The 16,589-nt window shown below is 57.4% G+C and overlaps 2 protein-coding genes across 3 annotated transcripts; both read left to right on the plus strand.

Moving 5' to 3' along the window:
- The first annotated feature begins 403 nt into the window (after window positions 1–403).
- SMARCD1 (SWI/SNF related BAF chromatin remodeling complex subunit D1) lies at window positions 404–7,445 on the plus strand. Of its 2 annotated transcripts, XM_080360446.1 has the most exons (13): window positions 404–599; window positions 711–895; window positions 3,211–3,253; window positions 3,348–3,470; window positions 4,163–4,285; window positions 4,777–4,893; window positions 5,222–5,323; window positions 5,404–5,565; window positions 5,673–5,770; window positions 6,168–6,303; window positions 6,648–6,770; window positions 6,997–7,098; window positions 7,313–7,445. In XM_080360446.1, exons 1-13 carry the CDS (start codon window positions 435–437, stop codon window positions 7,364–7,366), a joined length of 1,533 nt encoding a protein of 510 aa, XP_080216572.1. In that variant the 5' UTR covers window positions 404–434; the 3' UTR covers window positions 7,367–7,445. The 2 variants fall into 2 exon arrangements, with proteins under 2 accessions (XP_080216572.1, XP_080216571.1); XM_080360445.1 differs by lacking the exon at window positions 4,777–4,893 and having other exon boundaries at window positions 424–599.
- A 2,271-nt stretch (window positions 7,446–9,716) lies between these two features.
- GPD1 (glycerol-3-phosphate dehydrogenase 1) lies at window positions 9,717–16,078 on the plus strand. Its single transcript, XM_080360447.1, has 8 exons — window positions 9,717–9,862; window positions 9,974–10,151; window positions 10,684–10,824; window positions 11,141–11,279; window positions 12,142–12,254; window positions 13,456–13,689; window positions 14,276–14,382; window positions 14,645–16,078. The coding sequence occupies exons 1-8, from the start codon at window positions 9,822–9,824 to the stop codon at window positions 14,739–14,741; spliced, it is 1,050 nt and encodes a 349-aa protein (XP_080216573.1). The 5' UTR covers window positions 9,717–9,821; the 3' UTR covers window positions 14,742–16,078.
- Window positions 16,079–16,589: the final 511 nt, after the last annotated feature.

Consider the following 16,589-nt stretch of genomic DNA (forward strand, 5'->3'; position numbering starts at 1 on the left):
GATGGGGACAGACTTTTGAGCAGAGCCTGTTGACATAGGACAAGGGGTGATGGTTTTAAACTAAAAGAGGAGAGATTTGGGCTAGTTAATAAGGATAATGTTGGCCCTGAGGGTGGTGAGAGCCTGGCCCAGGTTGGCCAGAGAGGTGGTGGATGAAGCATCCCTGGAGACATCCCAGGCCAGGCTGGACGGGGCTCTGAGCACCCTGAGCTGCTGAAGATGTCCCTGTCATGGCATAAGGTGACATTTGAAGGTCCCTCCAGCCCCAACCATCAGTAGTTCTGTGAACACTCCGCTCCCGCCGCCCCCTCAGCGTTCGCTTCCACCCCGGCAGAGGGCGACGGTTGTGGGCGGGGCCTCTCTAGCGCAGCACCTGCGCGGGCTCTCTATGACCAACTTCCGGTTCCGGCCCGCTCCCCTTTGTGCTGGAGAAGATGGCGGCGCGGGCGGGATTCCAGTCGGTCACTCCCAGCGCTGGCGGGGCCGCCGCTGCCGGGGCCGCCGCGCTGGGCCCGGGCACCCCGGGCGGGCCGGTGCGCATGGGCCCGGCTCCCGGCCAGGGCCTGTACCGCTCCCCGCTGCCGGGAGCCGCCTACCCGGTGAGTCGGAGGAGGGGCCGGCGGGGCGGGGCGGGCGGGAGCGGGGGCGGCGGGGCCGGGGCCGGGCCGGCCCCTCCCGGCGGGCACTGGAGCGCTTTGCTTCTCTCGCAGCGCCCCGGGATGTTGCCGGGCAGCCGGCTGGCGCCGCAGGGCCCGGCCATGGGCCCGCCCGGCTACGGGAGCCCCGCGGTGCGGCCCGGGATGGCGCAGCCCGGCCTGGACCAGGCCCGCAAGCGGCCGGCGCCGCAGCAGCTCCAGCAGGTGCAGCCGCAGCCCGTGCCCAACCGCAACCACAAGTAAGGGCCGGCATCGCGGGCTGGGGACATCCCGGGGCATCCCTGGGCAGGGGGGACATCCCCAAGGGTGGGGACATCCCTGGGCAGTGGGGATATCCCTGGGCAGTGGGGACATCCCCAAGGGTGGGGACATCTCTGGGCAGGGGGGACATCCCCAAGGGTGGGGACATCCCTGGGCAGGGGGGACATCCCCAAGGGTGGGGACATCCCTGGGCAGTGGGGACATCCCTGGGCAGTGGGGACATCCCCAAGGGTGGGGACATCCCTGGGCAGTGGGGACATCCCTGGGCAGGGGGGACATCCCCAAGGTTGGGGACATCCCTGGGCAGGGGGGACATCCCTGGGCAGGGGGGACATCCCCAAGGGTGGGGACATCCCGGGGGTGGGGACATCCCCAAGGGTGGAGACATCCCTGGGCAGTGGGCAACATCCTTGGGCACCAGCGGCATCCCAGGACAGTGTGGGACATCCCAGGGAGCAGGGACGTCGCTGGGCAGCAGGGACATCCTGGGCAACGTGGACATCCATGGGCAACAGGGACACCTGGGCAGCGGGCACATCCCTGGGCAATGGGGCAACAGTGGGGCAACAGTGGCATCTCTGGACAAGGGGGGAGATTCCAGGGAGCAGGGATGTCGCTGGATGGCAGGGGCATCCTGGGCGACAGGGGCATCTCAGACGGTGGGGATATCCATGGGCAACAGGGACACCCAGGGAGTGGGGACATTCCTGAGCAATAGGGGACATCCCAGGGAGTTGGGACATCTGTGGGCAACAGGGGCATCTGGGAAGCTGCGACATCTTGGGGCATCTCTGGGCAGTGGGTGGCATCCTGGGTCAGTCAGGGACATCCCTGGACAGTGGTGACATCCCTGAGCAACGGGTGACATCCCTGGGCAATGGGGACATCCATGGGCAACAGGGACACCTGGGCAGCAGGCACATCCCTGGGCAATGGGTGACATCGTAGGGCAACAGTGGCATCCCTGGACAGTGGGGACATTTCTGGGCAGCAGGGGACATTCCAGGGAGCAGGGGTGTCGCTGGATGGCAGGGACATCCTGGGCAACAGGGGCATCTCAGAAAGTGGGGACATCCATGGGCAACAGGGACACCCGGGGAGTGAGGACATTCCTGAGCAATAGGTGACATCCCTGGGCAATGGGGACATCCCAGGGAGTTGGGACATCTGTGGGCAACAGGGACATATGGTGACTGAGGACATCCTGGGGAGCTGGGACATCTTGGGGCATCTCTGGGCAGTGGGTGGCATCCTGGGTCAGTCAGGGACATCCCTGGGCAATGGGAACATCTGTGGGCAACAGGGACACTCAGGGAGTGGGGACATTCCTGAGCAATTGGTGACATCCCAGGGCAATAAGGACATCCCTGGGCAGCAGGGACATCCTGGGTGATGGCACCATTCCTGGGCAATGGGGACATCCCGGGGAGTGGGGATGTCTGTGGGCAACAGGGACACCTGGGGAGTGGGGACATTCCTGGGCAATGGTGACATCCTGGGGAGCAGGGACATCCCTGGACAGCAGGGATGTCTTGCGGTGTCTCAGGGCATCTGGGGTCACCCCCAGGCTGGGACACAGACACGTTGTGTCTCTGTCCCCCAGGGCCCCATGGGGAGACGTGGGTTTGGGGGGTGGGGAGTACCCCAAAATCATAGACGAGCGGTAAGTCCTGGCTGCAGCGGGGACTGTACCGGGCATGGGGCAGCGTCAGGTGCCAACTCCGTGTAACCGGCCGGCGGTGCTGAGTGGGCAGAGCTGTTCTCTTGGGCTCCATGCCACACCTGGCCCCTCATTGGGTCCTGAAAGGGACATCAGCTTTCCTGGGACACTCCTCTGGGAGCTTCCAGCAGGTGAAAGTGTAACACACAGCAGTTAGACAAGAGCAGCTTGACATTTCTGGCAGTATAACATGATGCCGCAGTAACCCTGGTAATTCATCCCTTGATTTAAAATGCATCTCCTCGCAGAGTCAATCTAAAACTAATTGAGACCGGCGAGTCGCTTTGTTTCGGCGTTGTGCCAGCACGCCCTTTCCAACTTGGCGTAACCCGGCTCCTGGAGCTCTCGCAGGGGCTGTGACACGTCGGGGTGATCGGTTGGTCACGCTGCTGCGGCTCTGTCAGCTCCGCGGTGACAATGAGCATCCCTGAAAACGAGAGCCCAAGAGCAGCATCCCGCAGCACTAAACCGGGGAATAACCCAGCGTCTTGCTCCCTTTGCAAACGCCTACGGTTAATTTGCACAAAGCAGTTGCCATTTTAACACCTCTGTGTGCGTTTTCTTCCCTAACAGCGCTAAAAAGAAGAAGATGGCTGACAAAATCCTACCTCAGCGGGTGAGTGGCGCGGGCAGCGGCAGCCGCTGGCCGTACGAGGGGCTGGGGAAGCGTGGGTGTGCTGACGGTGATTTGTGTTCTTGCTTGGCTGTAGATTCGTGAACTTGTACCCGAGTCTCAGGCTTACATGGACTTGCTGGCTTTTGAAAGGAAATTGGACCAGACGATCATGAGGAAACGCTTGGATATCCAGGAGGCTTTGAAGCGACCCATTAAGGTAGGAGGTTGGTTGTAGTTATCGTAGTTTGTAGTTACCGTAACTGAAGTTTGGAGGCTCCTGCTTTAGTGACAACAGCGGGAGGGTACTGAAGCTCGGGCTGTGTCCCTGTACACGTGGTATGTCAGAAATTATAATCCTCCAGACGTAACAAGGAGTGGAACCAGAAATGCCTCTTTCAAAGAATCACAGAATCATTTTGGTTTGAAAAGCCCCTCAGGATCGTCGAATCCAAGCGTCTCTCACCCCTGTCCCTGCCCCATGTCCTGAGAACCTCGTGTCTGTCTGTCCAACCCTCCAGGGATGGTGACTCCAGCACTGCCCTGGGCAGCCTGTTCAATGCCCCACAGCCCTTTGGGGAAGAAATTGTTCCCAGATCCAACCTCAACCTCCCCTGGCGCAACTTGAGGCCGTTTCCTCTTGTTTTATCACTTGGGAGCACAGAGCAACCCCCTCCAAGCTCCAAGCTCCTTTCAGGCAGTTCAGAGATCAGAAGGTCTCCCCTCAGCTCCTGTTCTCCAGCTGAACCCCCAAGTCCCTCAGCCGCTCCATCACACTTGTGCTCCAGCCCCTCACCAGCTCCGTTCCCTTCTCTCAACTCCTTGCTCTGGGAGAAGGGGAATATGAGGCAGCTGCAGGATACCCAGCCCTTTATTTCAGAATTAACATTGAGCTGATGCTTTTTCTCTCAGCAAAAACGAAAGCTGCGTATTTTTATCTCCAATACCTTCAATCCAGCCAAGTCAGACGCAGAGGATGGCGAAGGAACAGTCGCCTCCTGGGAGCTGCGGGTGGAGGGACGGCTGCTGGAAGATGTAAGTGTGACATACCCAACCACGGAGGTGACTTTATGGATCTGGAATTGGCGATGAAACCAGTTTCTTAGTGTCTGAGGCTGTAGCTAAGGGCTTGATATCCTCCTTCATCTCTGTTTCCCAAGGAGTCTGATGGTGAAGAGACCGAGAGCCCAATTTGGAGAGTGCTGGGTGTCCCCGTGGCAGGACATGAGTTGTACAAAGTTCTTGTAGCTTTAAGAATAAATGGTGAGAGCAGCTCAGTGACGCGTGTGTCCCCTGGCGCTAAGAACCAGGACACTCGCGCTGTGCGTGACTGCTGAGTGATTTAATTCCCGCGAGAGCTCATCTTCACCTCCAGTCTTTCACTTTCTGACTTGGAACTCAATTTTCAAGCACGTGTTGGTGAACGTAGGTGTTCGGAACTTGAAGGAACGCTGTCATGCACGGTGGCTGCGCTTGAGTGCTGAGACTCGCTGTCCTAACGCTTTTCCTTCCTGTGTTGCTTGCAGTCTGCTCTGTCCAAGTATGATGCCACCAAGCAGAAAAGAAAGTTCTCATCCTTCTTTAAATCTCTGGTCATTGAACTTGATAAAGACCTGTATGGCCCTGACAATCACCTGGTAGAGGTGAGCTTCTTTTTGCTGCGTTACCTCTAAAATTGGGTTGGTGTTCCAGCAGACAGGGTTGAAATATCATGTGTAGCTTGAGATTTGGGGATGCTTGAGGCCTGAACAAGTGTCTGGGAGCCAGGAGCTCTTCAGTTCTTATCTTGGCTTTACCTTTGACTCGCCGAGGCTTTGAACAAATGTATTAACTCTTGTTTCAAGCTGTAAGCGGGAATAAGGTAAATGTTCTCAAGGTGGGTGGGATTTACTGGCCATCTTGTGGGTGCCAAGCAGCAGGAGCAAGGAGAACCAAGCACATGGGTGCTTCTAAACGGCCTCTCCTGTTCAGTGGCACAGGACCGCTACGACTCAGGAGACAGATGGCTTCCAGGTGAAGAGGCCGGGGGACGTCAACGTGCGCTGTACCGTCCTCCTGATGCTGGATTACCAGGTGAGACGCGGTGACGGCGCACGGCGTGCGCTGCTGGCGGCGCGTGCGGCTGCCTCACCTTGCTGTGCTTCTTGGTTCAGCCTCCCCAGTTCAAACTGGATCCCCGCTTGGCTCGTCTGCTGGGGATTCACACTCAGACCCGGCCAGTGATCATCCAGGCCTTGTGGCAATACATCAAGACCCACAAGCTGCAGGACCCCCACGAGCGGGAGTACGTCATCTGCGACAAATACCTGCAGCAGGTAACGGTGGCTGAACAAGCGGCTGTTTGGGTTTGTCTTTGTCAGCAGCCGGCGATCGCTGGCGCTGAGCTCCCGCTCCCTTCCTTAGCCCTGTGTTTCCGTCACAGATATTTGAATCTCAGCGGATGAAGTTCTCCGAAATCCCACAAAGACTTCACGCCTTGCTTATGCCCCCAGAACCGATCATCATTAATCACGTCATCAGGTGAGAATGGGCCGCTTGACTTGGTATTTCTCAAAAGAGTGGGAGGGATGGAATGATGCTGGCGCAGGAAAACGATTGTAACATCTTCTGATCTTGAGCAGCAGTTTGTGCGTTGCCTGTGATTGTTTCAGTGCACAAGAACAGCCGCCTCTTGAGTTTACCGCATTCCGTTGTCACAGGGCGCTCCCACGGTCATGCTGTCCCTTGCGTTACACATCTCTAGATAGAAATCCACTCGGAGCGACCGCTTGCGCTACAAATCCATCGCTGCTTGGTGGCAGAGCTGACGCTGACACCAGCCTGACTTGTCCCTGCGCTGCGTCACCCTAGAGGAGCCACAATTTGGTGCTTTCTTGAGCTACTCTCTTATTTTGACTTATTTTGTGGCTATCCCTAGTGTCGACCCAAACGACCAGAAGAAAACAGCCTGCTACGACATCGACGTGGAGGTGGACGATACCTTGAAAACTCAGATGAATTCTTTTCTGCTGTCCACAGCCAGTCAGCAGGAAATTGCTGCTCTGGATAACAAGGTAGGAATTGCTCCTCCGTTCTGCTCCCTCCTCGTGCTGGGTGGGAAAGTGTTTCTGGAGCAGATGAGCCCTGAACAGGACAGTTCAGCTTTTCTCTCTCGTGCATTTGGAAGCTGGAGTGGGGTCAGCCACGCCTGAAAACAGGTGCCTTTACCTGGAAGCAAATGGTGAGTGGGAAAGCGGGTAATATTTAGAGCAGGAAAGTGGGAATTGCAGGTCACTTCTGACGAGTGTGAGTCAAACAGGGAGTATAAGAACTTGCCTTTGTGTGTTTGGTTTCCCGATGTTTCTGGCTGACTTTTTCCCCTATTCAGCAGTTTAGTTGCTTTGCTTATCTCCTTCAGATTCATGAAACAATAGAGACAATTAACCAGCTGAAGACGCAGCGTGAGTTCATGCTGAGCTTTGCCCGAGATCCTCAGGGCTTCATCAACGACTGGCTCCAGTCCCAGTGCCGAGATTTAAAGGTAAAAGCTTTGTCTTGTGTTGAAGGTGGATCCAGTCACACGCTTCCCTCATTATAACCAGCTCCCACAGAGAGGGAGGCAATTTCCTGCTCAGAGAGCAGGGCTGGAATTGGAGTCGAGCGCAAGAACCTGACCTGACTGTACCGACCCTTTTTGAGCGTGGGTTTGCTCAGCGCAGCCGGAGCTGCTGCACTCCCTGAGCTCTTTTGTCCTTTGTGCTCTGCAGACAATGACTGACGTTGTTGGGAATCCTGAAGAGGAGCGCAGAGCTGAGTTCTACTTCCAGCCGTGGGCGCAGGAAGCCGTCTGCAGATACTTCTACTCCAAGGTGAGTGGCCCCGAGCTGGGGTCCCTCTCCTCCTCGATGGCTCTCAGGGTACCTGTCTCTCCTTGCTGAATTGGCAGTGCCAAGTGTCACTTGTGGACACTGCTGATGCATCTTGGTTCTAATTTGAGGCCCCCCCTTTCCAGCTGGGTCCCGGGGATGCTGTGGTGCTGCAGCACCCAGGATGTTAACGCTGCGGCTCTGGCTTCTCTCGCAGGTGCAGCAGAGGCGGCAGGAGCTGGAGCAGGCGCTGGGAATCCGTAACACATAGGCTGCTCGGCTCCTCCCGGGCCAGAAGGCATCGCGGTATTTGTGGAGACCGCTGCAGAGTTCACTATTCAGGCTCACACAATCCCACTCCGACAGCGAGACCATCGTTATTCATCCTGGCATTGTCCCTCTTGGGGCAGCTCCAGGACACCTGGGATCTTCTGGAGTGTGACAAGCAGACAGGCTCCAACAAACACACATTTCTACCTGGTTTTCTTCCTGACTGTTGCCTTGTCAGCCGCAAGGCTTCCGAGAGCCTCCCCGTGACTCCGCGTTGCCCGTAGTGTCCCCATAGCCAGTACGACCGCTGACTTGGAGCCTTTCTCACATTCGGAAACCACAGCCGGTTCTTCCCCAACTGGTGGCACGCGTGAGACCTGGATCTGCGCTAAGGGGGCAGTTCTGTAGCCGGTCTCCTCCCCGCCTCGTTTCACAGCAAGGAGCCGTGGGCAGGATGCCGTGGGCTGACATACCTCCCTGCCCTCCCTCGCTGCTGCGCCAGGTTGCCTCACGGGTCACTCTCCTCCTTGAAGAAGTTACTGGACTGTGTAGAGAATCGCTTCTTCCCTTCTCCCTCTTTCCCTTTGTGTTCTTTGACAGATCCCTGCTGGGATCGCAGGGGACATGAGCTTCCTGCTGGGACGTGGAAGCACCGCAGCGTTGGGCCTTGTCTGTGCTTCACAAGACTGACACTTGCGGTTCCAGCAAGTCACTCACGTCCTCCTTTTCCCTGTAGCAGCAGCTGCCCGGCGCAATCGTGCATTGTGGGCTCATTCCTTTGGGACGCTTGTCCTGTGTCACTTGCTGTGGGGACCAGAGGCTCCTTGGTGTGAATCTGAGGGTGTCACGGGACAGTCCTGGGGAGCAGATGGAGCTCCAAGCATGCGTGAGTTCGCAGGTGTTTCTGTGCTGAAGCTCCTGTGGTTTTTAGTCAAGTTTAGGTTCTGAGGCTGCCCTAAGGCCCAGCATGGTTCAGGAATGTACAAGTAGCTTTTATCTACCGTGAGGAGCAGCAGCCCAAATGCCTCTTCACATAATGAATTACTAGTGAACTAGCGGTCAGGGCTAAGAGTGGCTTCTGACCCTGATCTCAGTATTTCTGCTGGGGACTGTAACCCAAACGGACTCAAAGTTGGTCAGATTCTCTTGGAACAGCTGCAACGTCATGTTACTGACAAACCGCCTCATCCCTACACCCAGCTTTGGGGTGGTTGTGATGAATTTGGGAGCCTGGGTGGCCCTACTCCATGTGTCTGTGTTATACGTCTGTGAGTAATAGACTCACCGTCCCTTCTTTGCCCCCTTACAAAACGGCTCCTCTGTGGCACTGGGGAGACGGTCTCGGTGCTGGTGAAGCAGCCCCTGGCTCCTCAGGGTCCTCACATGTGAAGGATGCTGCGTAGGCAAACAGCTGATGCAGAGTATCTGCTTTTCTTAACTGAATATTCTGGGTTTTGCCATGGACCAAACCTTTTTTTTGTACTGTATCCTTGTAGACGTCACCCAGTTTTAATAAAAGCCTCCTGTGAAGGAAGGTGTCCTGTGTCCTCCCTCCTTGCTGGATGACACTTCATGGCCTTGCCTGGGAAGGGACAAGGTTGTCACCTCCCTTTTTTCAATCTGACAAATCCGAGTTAAGAGACCGGAGAGAAAATGTTCTTCATGTTTTGTCCTTTTATAGAGAGCCTTTCATTGGGAGGATGTCTCGGCTTGTAGAGCCTGCTGAGCCTTCGCAAAGTGCTTTTGTGGTAAGAAAAGTCACTTGAGCAGAACTGGGAATCCAGTGGTTGAGCTGCTGATAAGATCTGGATGGCCCAGTTTCCGCACTTGCTGCCTCATGGAACCCGTTACAGGCCCACGGGAGGAAGCATTAAAAGTTTGCATATAAGGGTTTAAAACTATGCAAAAGGGGCATTGCTCTCTTCATCCTGCCTTGTTTATAGAAATACAAGTGTCATGCTTTCCAGAAAACAAGGGCTGACAGGTTGCGAGAGAAAGGGATCCTCTGTACAGAAGGGGCAGTGCTTAAATCTGCTGCTTCAGTTTGTGAGATTAGGGCAGGAGTTGTGACCTGGAGCTGCAACCAGGTGATTCACGTCTTACTCAAGGGGGAAAAAACCCAACAAATTTTAGGAAGCGGGGAAAATAAAACACATCTATGCAGAAAAAGGGCAAGAGAAGCTCAGCAGTCGCACCTGCCAGCTCTGCTGGGATTTGGGATCCGTGTTGTCTCACTTGGGGAGCGGTTCGTGCCCGCAGCACAGCCCCGCGCTGCAGCCGCCGGGACAAGTGGCGGCTCTGCTGCCCCAGGGCTCAGTGCCCGGTTCTCCAGGGCTCGGTGCCCGTTCCCCGGGGCCGAGGCGGAGCTGGGGGCGGGATGGGGCGGCCCCTGCTCCGAGCGCCCTTGAAATAGCAGCCGTGGGCTCTGCGCCACACAGTGCCCGGCTCCCCGCACCATGGGTGGCAAGAAGGTTTGCATCGTGGGCTCTGGGAACTGGTGAGCACCCGCCGCCCGGGCACCCGCGTCCCGTCCTCCCCGGTGCCCCACGGTGCTGGGATTCACCAGGACACCTGTGCGAGTGCCCACGGCTCTGCTCTGCCCACGCAGGGGCTCGGCCATCGCCAAGATCGCCGGCAGCAACGCGGCGCGGCTGAGCACCTTCGAGAACCAGGTGAACATGTGGGTGCTGGAGGAGGAGGTGGGCGGCCGGCGCCTCACCGACATCATCAACACGGAGCATGAAAATGTCAAATACCTGCCAGGGCACAAGCTGCCCCCCAACTTGGTGAGTGTGGCCCGGCCGTGGCCTTTGCTGGCGCCGACGGCCGGGCTGTGCTGAGAGGTAATAAATAACCGTGCTGGGAGCTGCTGGAGCCCGGCTGTCCTGGGCGCTGGGGATGCACCGGGCTGCAGGGGACGTGGTGACACCCTCCTGGTGACCTTGATCTGTGCTTGGCCGAGCTGTGGCCCTGGCTGCTCCGCTGCCCCCGTTTTGGCATCCCGCAGCCTGGGCTTGAGGCCACGGAGCTGCCGCGGAGCTGGCACCACCGCAGCACGCAGAGAGCGTGTGGGACCGGCTGCCCCTCGCTGAGCTCCCCGGAATGACCCTGGTTCTCTGCACCATGTTGATGGGAGCAGCGTGGGCTCTACACCAGCCCCTCTTCCCCACCAGCCCTTATTGGGATGTGAACCTCATTGCGGTGACTTTGTAGCCCCCAGCAGTTTCTCTCCAGCCCCTGCTCCCCCCGTCCCGTGCTGAGGACACACAGCACCACTTTGGACACAACTCCCTGCTGTGACGGTGCCGCTCTCCTCAGGTGGCAGAGCCGGACCTGCTGAAAGCCTGTGCTGGGGCCGACATCCTCCTCTTCGTGGTGCCCCATCAGTTCATCGGCAAAGTCTGTGACCAGCTCAAGGGCCACGTGAAGAAAGACGCAATCGGGGTGTCGCTCATCAAGGTGTGAGCAGCACTGGGCCAGGGGGGTTAACTGGGAGCAGCCTGACCTGGAGGGGCTGCAAAGGGAATCCTGATGTTTGGGGGCAGAAATGGGGCTCCAGGGTTGTGGGAAGGGTGGGAACTGAGGGCAAAGTCTTTGGGGTGTTTTGGTGGGGAAGGGTGGGGGTGTGTGGGGGTCAGGGCGGCGGGTGGAGCTGCGCACTGGGGTTGTTGGGATGAGTTGGAGCATCGCGGCACAGGGGGTGACGGGATCAGGGCAGGTGGAGCCACGTCTCTGGGGGGGCAGGTGCTCAACTCTGTCCCTGCTCGTCCCCCAGGGGGTGGATGAAGGACCAGACGGGCTCAGGCTGATCTCAGACATCATCCACGAAAAGCTGGGAATCGAGATGAGTGTCCTCATGGGGGCCAACATCGCTAGTGAAGTGGCGGAAGAGAAGTTCTGCGAAACGACCATCGGTAAGGAGCCGACACCCCACCTCGTTAGCAGCCTTCGTCGTTAGCAGCCTTCGTTTCTAACGAGCAGGACGAGGCAAAGGGGTGAACACGGTGCAGCTTGAGCTACTGCCAGCCCTATTTCCCTGCAGCGGCCACGAGGCTCCATAGGAGCTGGATGAACTAATTCACAGCCTTTACGATGTGTTTGCTCGCTTCATTAAGAACAGTTGTGTGTCTAACAGCTCTCACCAGCACAGACTCTGAGCAGAAGGTAGAAGGGGTGGATGCTCAGAGACCCTTTAGGAAATAGAGTTCCTACCTTCATTTCCTTGCGCTTCATGAGATGCTCACCTGGACCTCATGTCTTTACCAACCAGGGCAGCTTGAAAGTTCATCTGGTGACTGTTTCTAACGCAGGCACAGCAGCCAAAACCAACAGAACGGTTTGCAGGGTTAGAAGTGTATTTTAAAGCAAAGCAAACACACAGAGGTGGGAGCAGAGCGGGCTGTCATCGTGAGCGCACAGAAAGGCTCTCACATTGCAGGAACAGGGCGAACAGCAGCCTCCAAACCCAAATTTGCCACCTCTGAAGATGCTTTTAATCTACTGGGCATGTCAGTTCTGTCTTGCTTGACAAAGCAGGAGGGATTGTCCCCAGCTTCTATGAATTCCAAGGTTGAACCTTGCTCGTTTACCCGGCAATGTGTGCTTGGCACTTTGTGGACCTGCAAATGTTTAGCAAGGTCCATCTGTTGGGCAATAGGTTCCTCTCACTCGCCCGCTGCAAGCGCTGTGCTGCAGGAACGCACCATGGGGCAGGAGAGCGCGGTCTGGCCTCAGGATCATCCCCATCATCTTCCTCCTCTCCCTTTGTCTCATGAGGCTGCAAGAACCCGCAGCACGGGCTGACGCTGAAGGAGCTGATGCAGACGCCGAACTTCCGCGTGACGGTGGTGCAGGAGGCCGACACCGTCGAGATCTGCGGGGCTCTCAAGGTGAGGGAGCTGATCACCGCGGTGCGCAGGTCTCGCTTAGAGCTGGTGGTTCTGCAGAGCTCTGCGGGGAGCGCTGGGGAGGCTGACGGTGGGGTGAACCCCGTGGGATTTTGCGCTGAGAGCGTTGGGTTAAAGGCCAGACTGTGGAGGAGTCTGGAATATTGTGTCCAGCTGTGGCCCCTCAGTTCCAGCAGGACAGGGAACTGCTGGAGAGGGTCCAGCGCAGGGCAACAAAGATGATGAAGGGAGTGGAGCATCTCCCTTATGAGGAAAGGCTGAGGGAGCTGGGGCTCTTTAGTTTGGAGAAGAGGAGACTGAGGGGTGACCTTATTAATGCTTATAAATATATAAAGGGTGAGTGCCATGAGGATGGAGCCAGGCTCTTCTCGGTGGCAAACAATGATAGGACAAGGGGTAATGGGATCAAGCTGGAACACAAGAGGTTCCACTTAAATTTGAGAAGAAACTTCTTCTCAGTGAGGGTGGCAGAGCCTGGAACAGGCTGCCCAGGGAGGTTGTGGAGTCTCCTCCTCTGCAGACATTCCAACCCACCTGGACATGTTCCTGTGCGACCTCATCTGGGCGTTCCTGCTCCAGCAGGGGGATTGGACTGGATGAGCTTTTGAGGTCCCTTCCAATCCCAAACATACTGTGATACTGTGATACTGTGAGCTGTGGATGTGACCTGCTCAGGACGTCGGGGCTGTTCAGCCTGGAGAACAGAAGCTGAGGGGAGACCTTCTGATCTCTGAGCTGCCTGAAAGGAGCTTGGAGCCAGGGGGGTCGGGCTCTGCTCCCCAGGAACAAGCACCAGGAGCAGAGGAAACGGCCTCAAGTTGCGCCAGGGGAGGTTGAGGTTGGATCTGGGGAACAATTTCTTCCCCAAAGGGCTGTGGGGCATTGAACAGGCTGCCCAGGGCAGTGCTGGAGTCACCATCCCTGGAGGGCTGGACAGACGGACATGAGGTTCTCAGGACATGGGGCAGTGCTGGGGTGGGGAACAGTTGGACCCCATGAGCTTGAGGGTCTTTTCCAACCATACATATGATTCTATGATTCAGCTGCTGGGAGGGCTGATGGTCGCTGGCATAGGCAGGGACAGGCAGGACCCGTGCTTGGGATCACACGGGCAGCACAGGGACACAGCAAAGCCCTGAGCCCCATTGGGAACAGATCCCTCCATGCTGCTGCTGTTTTTCAGAACATTGTGGCTGTAGGAGCTGGTTTCTGTGATGGGCTCGGCTACGGTGACAACACGAAGGCTGCTGTGATCCGTCTGGGGCTGATGGAGATGATCGGCTTCGCCAAACTCTTCTGTAAGGGCCCTGTCACCTCCTCCACCTTCTTGGAGAGCTGCGGAGTCGCTGATCTCATCACCACCTGCTACGGGGGCCGCAACCGCAAGGTGGCCGAGGCTTTTGCCAAGACTGGGAAGGTGAGTGGAGCACTTTGATAACCTGGGCTGTGTCCCCAGCCCCGTGGGCAGCAGGTGGAGGGAGGGGATTGTCCCCTCTGCTCCGCTCTGTGAGACCCCCCGGGCACCGCGTCCAGCTCTGGGGTCCTGAGCACAGGACAGACCTGGACCTGCTGGAGAGGGGCCAGAGGAGCCGCAGAAACGATGCGAGGCTGGAGCAGCTCTGCTGGGAGGAACGGCTGAGAGATTTGGGGTGTTCAGCTGGGGAAGAGAAGCTCCGGGGAGACCTCAGTGCGGCCTTTCAGTGCTTAAAAGGGGCCTGAAGAAAGATGGGGACAGACTTTTGAGCAGGGCCTGTTGAAACAGGACAAGGGGTGATGGTTTTAAACTAAAAGAGGCTGCGTAAAAGGCAATTGTTGGTCCTGAGGGTGGTGAGAGCCTGGCCCAGGTTGGCCAGAGAGGTGGTGGATGAAGCATCCCTGGAGACATCCCAGGCCAGGCTGGACGGGGCTCTGAGCACCCTGAGCTGCTGAAGATGTCCCTGCTCATGGCAGGTGGAGTTTTCAGGGTCCAGCTCCCTCACTGTCTCACTGTTGAGTTCTTTCAGACTATTGAGCAGCTGGAGAAGGAGATGTTGAATGGGCAGAAGCTGCAGGGTCCCGCGACGGCTGCTGAGCTGCATCACATCCTGAAATTGAAGAATGCCGTGGACAAGTGAGCGCTGTCATCTCCCTTGGCTGCTCCTCTGGGGTGGAGCTGGGATCTTTCCCGCTGCTGTGGGAGGGGAAACCCACCCAAAATGTCTCTGCTGTTGGGGTCAATCTCTGTGCTGCCTGCACCAAACCAGCTGGGCAGGGATGGCCTGTTGGATGGGGCACCATCCACTGTCCCCCCTGCCCAGGGCTCCTGCGTGTCACAGCAGAAGTCGAGGTGCTCTGACCTACCAGCTCTGCTGACTTTGTTCATCCACCCACAGGTTCCCGCTCTTCACAGCCGTGTACCAGATCTGCTACGAGGGCAAACCTGTCACCGATATCATCAAGTGTCTCCAGAACCACCCCGAGCACAACTAAGTGAGCTCTGCCTGCAAAACCACAGATCCTGAGGGATGAACAGGGAGCTCCTGCCCGCACCAACCTGCTGCTGCTACAGCTTTGCGAGGAGTCCGCATTTTCCGGGAGCCTTTGCCGCGTGCTGGAAGGGCAGAGGTTCCTTTTCTCAGCCCTGGGCACCGCCAGCCTGAGCAGAGGTACCTGCTGATCTCCCTCTCTCTTCAAAGGGCTCGTTTCGCTTCTGCCGCTGTCTCGGGTCTGCCCTGAGCGGGTCCGAGCGTCTTCCTCCCCTCAGTTTCTCTTGCTGTGATGGATTTGGTTCTTGGAGGGACTCTGCCAGGCCACCCTGCTCAATACAGGCTGTGCAGGGGACACTGCCTGTGAGCACAAGTTTGCTTTGAGCCCCACGGGGCCACCGTGCGCGGTACCAGCCCTTTCCCGCTTGCTGCTCTCGCTTTGGCCTTAAGTGTCTCGTGGAGAGGACGCAGTTCCCCACCAGGTTCCATCAGGGCAAGCGAAGCTCCTACGGACTTTCAAAGGGGCTGAGAATCGCCCTTCTTCCTAAGAAGCTCCAGCACAGGAGATCGTGTTCCCTGCCACCCTGTCGTGTGCTGCTTCCCCAGCCGCCACCAGCTGCCGCTGCCCAGCGGAACAGCCAATGCTTCACGTGCGCGGGCAGCCCCGCTGTGACACTTTATTTACTTTACTTTGATTTTTTTGCTCTCATAATCAAACCTGGCCCCCTGGGGAACTCCCCTGTTGTCACAGATTTGCCTGTGCTAATTCCATGCCCGCCGGCCATCCCCAGACAGCCCTTTGTCCCTCCTGTCAATTTGTCCTCTGGCTTTGGCAACGCAGGGACCAACTGCCCCCACGTCCTTCTGAGCAGCTGGCAGAGCGTAACCCTTGGCTGCACACCTGACAAGGGGTCATGTTGCTTTTAGATGAATGATCCACAGCAGCTTTTTGCCATTTGCTCCGGTCTGTGCCTCAGCCTGGTCTTTGCTTCTACCTGTGGCTTTTTAGCAGCTGAGGATGCAGGTTGCACATTTAATTTCCCCGCTGCCCCTCCTGTGAGGGTCTGGAAGCTGCACAAGGGGCAGCCATGGACACGTGAGTACGGGGAGACCTCCAGCATCACAGGAGGGGGCAAAGGTCTTGTGCTGTGCTTTTGAAACTCGCCCCTTGTCCGGCTGGGCACCACGTGCCTCAGGTTGGCTCCCTCGGCTCCTGTTTGCTCAGGCCAGCGTGTCCAGCGGGTCACTGATCCCTGGCTGGGCTGGCGGGCTCGAGCTGCTGCAGGTCCCGCTGTCCAAGCCCCGTTCTGGCTCCCAGTGCCGATGTGTCTCTGACTCACCATGTACTTCACGAACATTTAAAATAACAATAAACTCAGAGAGGAGAGTGGAGACGCGCACCTTGCTCTGTGGCTCCAGTGCGTCGTTGTCTTTGGTTTAGCGGCTGCTGGGCTTGCTAAGGGCGCAGAACGGGGCACCGCCAGCTCTGTCATGGCTCTGCGCCCTCCTGTGCTGTCCCACAACCAGCAGGAATGTCCCTGCTCAGTCACAACACACCACAGTGTCCCACTTGCCTTTTCCCAGCAGCAGTTCCAGTGTCAAGGCTTGGCTGCGGGACCAAAGAGGGTTGGGATTGTGATGTTGGACTGGGTACAGAATCCCGGCTCTGCAGGAGCTGGGCCAGGACCACATTGTGCCACACGTACCCCAGCCTCCCCTTCCCTGATGTCTTGGCTTCTCTGGACATGCTGCGTTGTTTTATTCATCTCTTCCCAGCTGCTTTTCCCAGACTCGCCTCGTCCCCATCTTTCTTTGAAATGCGTCTCATACTGTGTGACCTTTGAGGACTCCG

This window comes from Nesoenas mayeri (genome assembly GCF_963082525.1).
Source record: "Nesoenas mayeri genome assembly, chromosome: 28".
Lineage (NCBI taxonomy): Eukaryota > Metazoa > Chordata > Aves > Columbiformes > Columbidae > Nesoenas > Nesoenas mayeri.